The 11,614-nt window shown below is 35.9% G+C and overlaps 1 protein-coding gene across 1 annotated transcript; it reads left to right on the forward strand.

The window, feature by feature from the left end:
- The first annotated feature begins 1,118 nt into the window (after positions 1-1,118).
- On the forward strand, positions 1,119-2,006 carry LOC114175215 (uncharacterized). The gene is made up of 2 exons (XM_028059978.1): positions 1,119-1,463; positions 1,620-2,006. Exons 1-2 carry the CDS (start codon positions 1,119-1,121, stop codon positions 2,004-2,006), a joined length of 732 nt encoding a protein of 243 aa, XP_027915779.1.
- The last annotated feature ends 9,608 nt before the right edge of the window (positions 2,007-11,614 follow it).

The following is an 11,614-nucleotide window of genomic DNA, read 5'->3' on the forward strand; positions in this document are numbered from 1 at the left end:
CGCCAGGCGATAGACCTTAAAACAAAGATTCTGAAATCAACTGGCGCCTGGCGGCAGAGGTGATCCGCCAAGCGGTCTGCACTAGTGTCGCCTGGTTGCGCCAGGCGATAATGTTGCAGACTGTGACTTGTGTGTGTTGCGTTTAAGCAATGATGCTATACTTGGATAAGGAGATGTTATGCCATGAGCGGGTAGGTTCATGGATGGTGGTGAACATGTGATGATATGAGCGGGGAGGTTCATAATTAGTTACTCTCGTGTGAGGATACGAGTGAGGTAGGTTCGTATGTTCCGTGCTCACACTTGAGAGATGCTGCGTGCAGGGAGGTACGTAGCTGGTGGATCACATGTGTTGGACTACGGGCGGGTAGGTCCGTAGAACAAGACTACGAGCGGGGAGGTTCATAGAGCAGGACTACGAGTGGGTAGGTTCATAGAGGCAAGACCACGAGTGGGCAGGTTCGTGTGAGCATCATAAATCCTGAGTCCAAGGCTAACTACTTGTGTGTTATAAAGGCTGGAAAAGCTTTGGGGATTAAGGTCTTGGCCAAGAACTAATTAGGGTGAATAAGATGGGTGTCTTTCTTATATTCTGTTATTTTATATGTTATTTCTAATTTTATAAGCTCACCCTTTCTGTTTGTTATTGGTGATAATCGTGTGATTCGTTACACGGGAGTAGATGATGATACAGGTGATGCTGTGGATGCACAAACGATGGAATGAGGGCTAGCTTTAGGTACTAGAGCTAGGGATTTTACTATGTTTTCCTTTATGTCATTGAATTTTGGAAATTGTAACGACATTATGTTTTAATTTCATTTAAATCTTGGCGCCTTGGATATTATTTTAATTTTTCCCGCGTTTGGGAATAATAATATTGTGACTTTTGAATTTCAACTATTTACTTATTTATTTAATGAAGTAATATTTCTTAGGGATGTTACATTTGGTATCAAAGCAAATGTTTCGAGTTTTTGGGGAACTTGGGGAGTGAGTTTATCGCGTTTTGTCTGTAAACTCATGTTGTGTGTTATTGATTGTTAGTGATTAATAGTCTTTGTTATAATTTTGAGTTTTTTAATGTTAACAGTTGAACAATGTGGAGTGCACATGCAATGGCAAACAGGAGGCGTAGAAATGCGGCTGGAGTTGATGAAATTGCGAATGCAATCCACAGGATGGTAGATGTGATGCAGCCTATTGCAGCGCAACCGAGAGCCATGATTCCACCTGTCAGACCTGTGATAATGGAGGATTTTATGCGCCATAAGCCAGCAAAATTCACTGGGAAAGCCACCCCAGATGAGGCAGATGCATGGCTGCGAGAATGCGAAAAGATTTTCAGGGTGATAGAGTGCACCGAGGCTCAGAAGCTCACCTTTGCCACCTTCCTATTGGTGACCGAGGTAGAATACTGGTGGATGGGGATGCAGAAACAAATGCAGACACGAGAGGAGGAGGTGACGTAGACCAGCTTCAGGAGGAGGTTCCTGGAGAAGTATTTCCCTGATAGCGCTAAACATGAGCGCGAGGCCGAGTTCCTCATTCTGCAATAGGGGAACTTGTCGGTGCAATATGTGGAGAGGTTTGAGTACCTAGCGAGGTTCTACTCGTAGGCAGTCACCGAGGAGTGGCGTTGCAGGAAATTTGAAGGCGGCTTAAAACATGAACTACGACTATTCATAGTGCCTTTGAGAGTTAGAGAATTTCAAGTTTTGGTCGAGCAGGCCAAAAGTGTGGAGCAGCTTGAGATGGGTCCTAGTCGGGTCACCCGACCTCAGAAAAATAGTGCAGAGGGAAGACAACAAAAGAAGCCCTACAGTAGACCTTCATCATCCTCGCAGAAGTTAAGGTGCTATAATTGTGAAGGAGAGCACATGAGGAGGGATTGCATTAGACCGGCAAGCAGTGGAGGGAGCAGTGTTAGCACTCGCAAGTGCTATGCATGTGATCAGCTGGGGCAGTTTGCTAATAAGTGTCCTAATAAGAAGACTGCCCCTTGATCACGATCTCAACCACCTTCATCTGAGAGACTGAGAGCAACAAGTCGGGTATTCACCATGTCCAGCACCGAGGTCACCCGGTCAGGTAACCTCATTCTAGACTACTACTTATTGTTTGGTAACAGTGTGTTAGTGTTGTTTGACTCAGGAGCTTCGCACTCCTTCATATCTCATGACTGTGTGGAGAAACTAGGATTGTCGACTCGTGACCTGGGATACGAGTTAATAGTCTCGACACCAGCATCTGGAAAAGTTTCAACCAATTTTGCCTGTGTTGGATGCTCGTTGGAAGTAGAAGGCCAAAGATTCAAGGTGAATCTTATATGCTTGCCTTTACAGGGGTTGGAAGTAATATTGGGAATGGACTGGCTGTCTATCAACCATGTCGTGATTAATTGTGGACGGCGCAGAGTGGTATTCCTAGAGACACAAGGGGTAGAGTTAATATCATCGCAGGAGGTAGTGAAAGAGATGAAGGGATGAGCTACTTGTTTTGTGATAGATGAAAGAAAAAGCACAGAAGAATTCCAGGGGTGGATGAATATGCTGACGTGTTTCCAGATGAGATACTCGAGTTACCACCCAGCATGGATATAGATTTCTCTATTGATGTAGTCCTTGGGGCAGGTCCAATATCAGCGGCCTCGTACAGAATGACACTGGCATAACTAGTAGAGTTGAAAAAGCAGATCGATGATTTGCTAGAGAAGAAATTCATCAGACCTAGTGCCTCACCGTGGGGAGCTTCGTTGTTATTAGTGAAGAAGAAGGATGGAAGCTCTTGGCTTTGTGTGGATTACCGATAGTTCAACAAACTGACAATAAAGAACAAGTACCCGTTGCTAAGGATTGATGATCTGCTATATCAGTTGAGAGGGGCATGTGTGTTTTCTAAGATTTACTTAAGGTCTAGATACCATCAGATCTTAGTCAAACCAGAGGACGTCCAGAAGACAACATTCTGATCGAGATATGGACATTATAAGTATGTAGTGATGCCATTTGGAGTGACTAATGCTCCAATAGTCTTCATGGAGTACATGAACTGCATTTTCTGCCCCTATTTGGATAAGTTTGTGGTGGTGTTCATAGATGACATCCTCAACTACTCTTAGAATAAAGAGAAGCATGCAGATCCTCTAAGATCTGTGTTGGAGGTACTGAGAGGTCATCAGCTATATGGCAAACTTTCTAAATATGAGTCCTGGCTAGAAGAGGTACAGTTTCTAGGCACGTTATCTCTTCACATGGTATTGCAGTAGATCCGAGCAAGATTGAGACAGTGTTAAAATGGGAAAGATAAATGCGAAGAATGTTTTAAGGAGATAAAGAGGAGGTTGACTACAGCTCCAGTACTTGTTATTCTAGACACCAGTAAGAAGTTTGAGGTATATTGTGATGCATCCTATCAGGGTTTTGGTTGTGTACTAATGTAGGAGAATAGGCCAATAGCCTATGCTTCTAGACAGTTAAAAGTGCATGAGAAGAACTACCACACCCATGATTTAGAGTTGGATGTCGTAGTGTTTGCTCTCAAGACATGGAGACACTACTTGTATGGCTCCCAATTCCAGGTTTTTAGTGATCACAAAAGCCTAAAATACCTGTTCGATCAAAAGGAGTTAAACATGAGACAACAGTGATGGATGGAGTATCTCAAGGATTATGATTTTGAGCAGCTTTACCATCCTGGTAAAGCAAACATAGTGGCGGATGCCTTGAGTTGGAAGAGGATGCATATGTTGGTGATGATGGTGAAAGAGTCAGAACTGATTGAGAAACTCAGAGATATGAATCTTGGTATGCAACTGGGAGAGGATTCCATCATATGCAGTTTTCTAACACTGACCAGTGATATCTTAGAGACTATTCGAGATCAGCAGAAGAATGATGCTGAGCTGCAACAGTTTGTGAGATGGTTAGGTATTGAGAAAGGGAAGGATTACAACATGGTGACAAATGGCATCCTGTGATTCCGCGACAGAGTGTGTGTACCTGGAAATTAGAGGTTGAGAAAACAAATCCTTGAAGAGGAACATAAAAGTCGTCTTAGCATACATCCAGGTATGACTAAGATATATAAGGACCTGAAATAGTCATTTTGGTGGAATAGGATAAAAACTGATGTCGCCGACTTTGTAGCATCATGCTTGGTGTGACTAAGATATATAAGGATTAACGAGAATAAAATTGCAACTAATTACCTATGGATTAGTGAGAATAGAATTGCGAAAAATTAACTATGGGTTAACGAGAACAAATGTGCGAAAAATTAGCTATAGATTAGAGAGAACACAATTGCAAAAACTAGTAACTGTTTGGTGGGAATGAAATTGCGACAAATTAGGTACCGAGTACTGAGAGCAATGTTGTGACACATTAGCTACAAACTTATGTGAGCAAAGTTGCAAGAAAGTAGCTACAGATTATATAGAAATTATAAAACTTTCTCACCTCAATTAACCAGGAATTGACCATAGAATAGCAAGAAATTATATCTTTCTATGCTTAGCAACCTGGATTTAGCAAAAAAAAAACATTTTCTAGCAATTTGATAGCTAATCGTTCGCAAAAGTTGTTAGCGCAGGATTAGCTACAGAATAGCCAACAAATATTTTGGAGTTAATATGCAAATATTTTATAGTGTTAGGTGATGATTTTCCTTTAAAAAGTGTATTTAGTTGATGTAATAAACTCAACGAGTGTCATTTCCATAAGAACTTATGCCAAATTTTAAGATAGTTACAATCTGTTATTAAATTTTACATAAAAAGAAAAAAAATTATGACTTTTCATATTTCTTTTTCTTTATATATTTATGTATCTCCTTTTCAATTTTTTTCCCATTTTATTTTTGGGACATCATTAGTTTCAATAGATAACATTATTTTTTTTTTTCATTTCATGTAATAGCGTGGATAATATAATGTTTCATTTACCATTACACCAAATCATACATTATAAAAGGAAATAGAACATGCTATTACGTAATTATAATTACCCACAAATATAAATTGACATATCATTAAAACGATTTACAACTTAAATTGGACTTTCATTTTTATTTTTTATGAATATGTGATGTATTGAACAATAGTAAATTAATTATGAGGAATCTATCAATTTTACTTATAATAAATATTAATTATTATATTTTATTATTTTCAGCAAAAAATTCTATATATATATATATATATATTCCACTATTTTAAAAATTATATTTATTTTATATTCATTAGATTAAGAATACAAATTTAAAATAGATACATTATTATAATTAAAATTAAAAAAGATATACATACATTAATTTTACTCTGACTAATACATAATTTTTGAAAGACTTAAATAGGAAATATCGATCAATATAATATATAGACATACAACATTAATGATAAAATTAAAAAATTGTATAAAAACGTTATATGGCTATTAATTCCATAAAAGCATACATACACACACATCTATATATGAGGCAAGGAGTAGAATATTAAAATTAACATCAAGAGAAAGAAGATGAATGTGTCATTGGTTTTGCTCCTTCTAATCGTTGTTTCCATTGAGATTGGTATGTGATATAAGGTTTTGAAGTTGACTTTTGGTTTAAAATAACTTTGTGACGTTGAGACTAATGGCTTAACATTTAAAATAATATGTATCTTTTGTGAAACAGAAAGCGATGGACCATTGAAAATGATAGAGGGAAAAGTATGTGAAGTGAAGCTATATGACTATTGCGAAAGCGATAATTGCTTGGTTGATTGCCCAAAGAAATATGGAGTAGGAGCAAGTGCTCATTGTAGCTTCACTGGGGAGTGCTTATGCGATTATCCATGCTAAGGTGCTTGTCACCTTCTTTTCCGACTTTCTCTCTGATTGTGAGGGGGAATTGAGTCATTAATTGTACCCTTAATCTCTAATTCAAACAAAATAAAATTATTCTCTTATCATTATTTGGAATCACTTTCTAGAGTTTATATATTCTTTACTTCACACAATAACCCTTCAATTTTGTTCATATATATGTCAATAGATAGTGAAATGTGTACTTTCGATCCTATCCATATTAGTTATTATAAACAAAATTGAAACAACTTTTTACGTACTACATTTTATAAAAAACTATAAATATATTTTGAAATTTTTTGCTTTTCTAAATTTATGTATTTCATTTATATTTTTCACTTCTTTTTCTAAAATTGAAGTCTTTTATAATTTATGAATTGAATTTCAATTGTCTTAATATGACCGGGGATTAAAATCAATACTTTGTTAACTCTATCTAAGTTGAAACTTTGTCAACTCCACTAAAATTAGAAATTTATGATTTCTTTAATTAATATTAAAAACTATATCCCAATCCTGCGTTACTCCCTGGAATAAGCGAAAAAAGATTTTACCTACTAATCCTTTTTATACTCGCGATAATTATGTAGCTCGTTTGCTCTTATGTACTGGTTATTTATGCTCGCTGAAAGTACGTAACTCGCTGGGCATCATCAGAGATTAGAAGCTAGCCCTTACCTCGCTTCCCCGCATAACATGGATGGTATAAGGTAAGATCAGAAGACTGAAAGGAAGGCATAATATGAGTACTCGCTCGCTTAAGAGGTAATCATATCAAAGGCAACGGAAGAAGATCATGTTCTCGCTTCCCTTATCTATTTGGCCTGGAAGCGTATCATATAATGATATCAAAAAATTCGAAGATTGAAAGTGTACACAACATTCTCGCATTGAATAAAAACAAAAAAGGGAGAAGGGGTATAGTGTAGGATGATGAGACTAGATCTTCTCAGCATCTTCAAAGTAATCCTTGGAATCATCATTGTAATCAGTATAGTAGTCCAAGGGCACATGTTAGGCGGTGATTTTTCTTCAACAAGTATATTGAGTCAACGTAATAAACTTAACACATCTCGTATCCATAAATCAGCTTAACAAGTCTCGTATCCACGAGCACATTGATTCCCTGTTCCACCTACATTTCTAGGCACCCATTTGCTCTATTTGTCCTTCTAGAATTTAAACGAAGTGGACGACACTTCCTGTTGTTGCCTGTCCTTATCTAGCTACTTCTATAATCTTCTTTTACTATTATTTCTCCTTGTTGTTCTCTCTATATCAGTATAAAGAATCAAATTTTCAACCAATTTTTCACCTTGCATACAATAAGTAACTACAAGGCAAGTAAGCATAGAAAGATCAAAACACTATAATTAAAAACTAATAGATATCTATAAGGATTCACAAGAAAATCTGAAATTCATTAAGACTACCAAATATTTTAGCACAAGTTCCTGTTAGCGACGCCAAAAATTTGTTAACGATTAACGAGAATAGATTGCAACTAATTAGTTATGGATTAGTGAGAATAGAATTGTGAAAAATTAACTATGGGTTAACGAGAACAAATGTGCGAAAAATTAGCTATAGATTAGAGAGAACACAATTGCAAAAACTTGCAACTGTTTTGTGGGAATGAAATTGTGACAAATAAGATACCAATTAGCTAGAAAAAAATTGCGACAAATTAGGTACCGAGTACTGAGAGCAATGTTGTGACACATTAGCTACAAACTTATCTGAGCAAAGTTCCGAGAAAGTAGCTACAAATTATATACAAATAATAAAAAAATTTCACCTCAATTAACGAGGAATTAGCGAGAAATTGACCACAGAATAGCGAGAAATTATATCTTTCTATGCTTAGCAACCTGGATTTAGCAAAAAAACACATTTTCTAGCAATTTGATAGTTAATCTTTTGCAAAAGTTGTTAAGAAATATTTTGGAGCTAATAAATATTTTATAGTGTTAGGTGATGATTTTCCTTTAAAAAGTGTATTTAGTTGATGTAACAAACTCAACAAGTGTCATTTCCACAAGGACTTTTGCCACATTTTAAGATAGTTACAATCTGCTATTAAATTTTACATAAAAAGAAAAAAAATTATGACTTTTCATAATTCATTTTCTTTATATATTTATGTATCTCTTTTTCAATTTTTTCCCATTTCATTTTTGGGACATCATTAGTTTCAATAGATAACATGATTTTTTTTCCATTTCATGTAATAGCATGGATAATATAATGCTTCATTTACCATTCAACCAAATCATACCCATAATTAAATTTTTTTAAATTTTATTAATAAAATAATTTAATAGTTTTCATGTAATTTATTTCCTAAATTTCTTATTTATAGTTTTTTTCTTATATAAATTGAGATATCATTAAAACGATTTACAACTTAAATTGGACCTTCATTTTTATTTTTTTACGAATATTAGATGCGATGAACAATAGTAAATTAAATATGAGGAATCTATCAATTTTACTTCTAAATAAATATTAATTATTATATTTTATTATTTTCAACAAAAAATATTATATATATATATATATATATTCAAGTATTTTTAAAATTATATTTATTTAATACAATATTTAATCATTGGAATAAGAATACAAATTGAAAATAGATACATTATTATAATTAAAATTAAAAAAGATACACATACATTAATTTTATTCTGACTAATACATAACTTTTTAAAGACTTAAACAAGAAATATCGATCAATATAATATATATATACAGACATACATTAATGATAAATATAAAAAATTGTATAAAAAAATTATATGGCTATTAATTCCATAAAAGCATACATACACACACATCTATATATGAGGCAAGGAGTATAATATTGAAATTAAAATTGTAACGTCCCATTTAATTTATAAACGTAATTAAAGAAACGCTACGCATAGATAGTATAACAACGCAGTCCTGGGGTCTTAACGTCACCCCTACAAAACTAGACACACCACGATGCCAACAGGAAACAGTTGAAGGTCTAATAGTTGAAGTAGAGTACTAAGCAGAAAATAATACATGGGCCCAGGCCCTAAAGAAAAACCCATCAAGAAAAAGATCCAGTCTACGCGGACTATGCAGCGAAACTATGACCACCCTGTTGCCCATAGGTGTTCCTCGCATCTGCTCACACCAACAAGTTGATGATCATCACAAGAGAGAGTACCACACAGCAGAACACACAACAAAAAAAGTAGGGTAAGCTAAAGCATAAAAGGTTTCATCCATCAAACTCAGATATAATTTCACAATATCATACACTCAATTCAACCAAGCATGTTATGATTCGTCAGGCAATACACTATGACTCGACTCGACTCATCCGGATACGTATAGCCTGGTCGAATTCAGCGGACGCTTGCACTTGTGGTGGATACCTCTGCTCACGCCCGAGCTACGTGTTACAAGTGTTACAATGAATCAATTTCCCTCAGCACAAGGTTAGCCCTTAATGAATTTCAGGCCTCCTGCTACTCTCACCACAGGAGTCAGTCCGCTCTAAGTGAGACTAACGGCTCCTTAGAGTGTCAGGATGCAATCCTTACCTTGAATCCTTACCTACTTATACAGATGGGGCACCACCATGGGCACCCACTAACAAGGGCCATGGAATTACGTCCCGACCACTAAAGCACAACCCCGGAGGTCTCACCTAGAGACTCCAAGGAATTACACACTGACACGGACTAACAATCATAAATCAATAATCAGAGAACAACCATTCATGATCACAATGCCATACCAACCCCTGAAAATAAATATTCATTCGTATCACATGTTGAATCCATACCACTAGTCATTACCACCCCATGAGTATAGGGCCTCATCTCATATCAATACCATGTCTCTTTGATTCTAACCCATTCATTCATTTCACATGCCAAGTTCCCACAATATCCATCATGCACCATTCATGAATTACGTCATGCATACATAGCGATCCATCATATATATATATATATATATATATATATATATATATATATATATATGTATATCTCATCATAACAATCTTACTCAACAAATACCAAATCATCCAAGAGAAATCAAACACCCAAACAGCACCTTGCCTCGCCTAGCCCCTCGCTCAGGCTGAAGGGTCTCGCTTAGGGGAGACGTTCTCGCTCAGGCAAGCCCCCTTCGCCTAGGCGAGGGCTCAAAAAGGGCAGCATAAACCAATATGGGGATCTTGCTTAGGCGAGACCCCTCTCGCCTGGGCGAGATACTCGCTCGCTAAAAAATAATGCGCTGGTCGCTTGGGCGATTTTTGTGCAATAGGGTTTGGGCGAGTCCCTGTTCATCTCGCCTAGGCGAGACTGGCTCACTTGGGTGAGATTAGTAGGTCTCGCCACTGTTCTCCTGCAACAATTACCCACGCCAGCCCAAACCAGGATATTCATACGTTCACAGCCATTACAACATCACATCAGCCACATAACCTCAAACAACATTTGCATGACAGGAAAAAAACGAAACACGAGAATGAGCTAGAGCTTCCCTACCTGGAAGAAGTTAGCGGAGACCTCGACGACACGACATCGAGCACTGCAACTCTAGGGATGAACTAGGGAGCTGAAAACAGCAGTGAAACAAAACCAAGGGTGCACTATTACGAACCCCTAACTGGAAAAATGTCAAGGAAAACAATGGAAAATCATACGGGCTATAAAGAGGTACTTACGCTGTGTAGGGCAACCTGGAAAAGGTTTTATCAATTAGGCCAGCCCTAGGCCCAATTACAAGGGGCAACCCCTTTACTTTAGGGCAGAAAATAATAAGACAATTTTAATGGGTCTTACAAAAATCAAGAGAAAGAAGATGAAGGTGTCTTTTGTTTTGCTCCTTATAATCGTTATTTCCATTGAGATTGGTGTGTGATATAAGGTTTTGAAGTTGATTTTTGGTTTTAAATAAGTTTGTGACGTTGACACTAATAGCTTAAAATTGAATATATTATGTATCTTTTATGAAACAGAAAGCGATGGACCATTGAAAATGATAGAGGGAAAAGTATGTGAAGTGAAGCTATATGACTATTGCGAAAGCGATAATTGTTTGGTTGATTGCCCAAAGAAATATGGAGCAGGAGCAAGTGCTCATTGTAGCCTCACTGAGGAGTGCTTATGCGATTATCCATGCTAAGGTGATTGTCACCTTCTTTTCCAACCTTCTCTCTAATTGTGCGGGGAATTGAGTCATTAATTGTACCCTTAATCTCTAATTCAAACGAAATAAAATTATTCTCTTATCATTATATTTATTTATCTTCTTTTGAATAACTTTCCAGAGTTTATATATTCTTTACTTCACACAAATAACCCTTGAATTTTGTTCATATATATGTCAATAGATAGTGGAATGTTTACTTTTGATCTTATCCATATTAATTATTATAAACAAAATTGAAAGAATTTCTTACTTTTGCAATTTTTTCCTTTTCTAAATTTATGTATTTCATTTTATTTTTCACTTCTTTTTCTAAAATTCATTTCCTTTATATTTTATGAATTCACTTTCAATTGAAATATCTTAATATGATCGGGGATTAAAATCGATACTTTGCTAACGCTATCTAAGTTTAAACTTTGCCAACTCTACTAAAATTAGAATTCTATGCTTTCTTTAATTAATATTAATAAAGGTCATAGTAAATTTTATTTTTTATAACGATTTTTTTAAACTAGTGCTATTTGTCATTGTGTCATATATTAAAAAGAAGATCATAATAT

The sequence above is a fragment of the Vigna unguiculata genome, chromosome 3 (genome assembly GCF_037176805.1).
Source record: "Vigna unguiculata cultivar grain cowpea cultivar isolate G323 ecotype 2 chromosome 3, ASM3717680v1, whole genome shotgun sequence".
Lineage (NCBI taxonomy): Eukaryota > Viridiplantae > Streptophyta > Magnoliopsida > Fabales > Fabaceae > Vigna > Vigna unguiculata.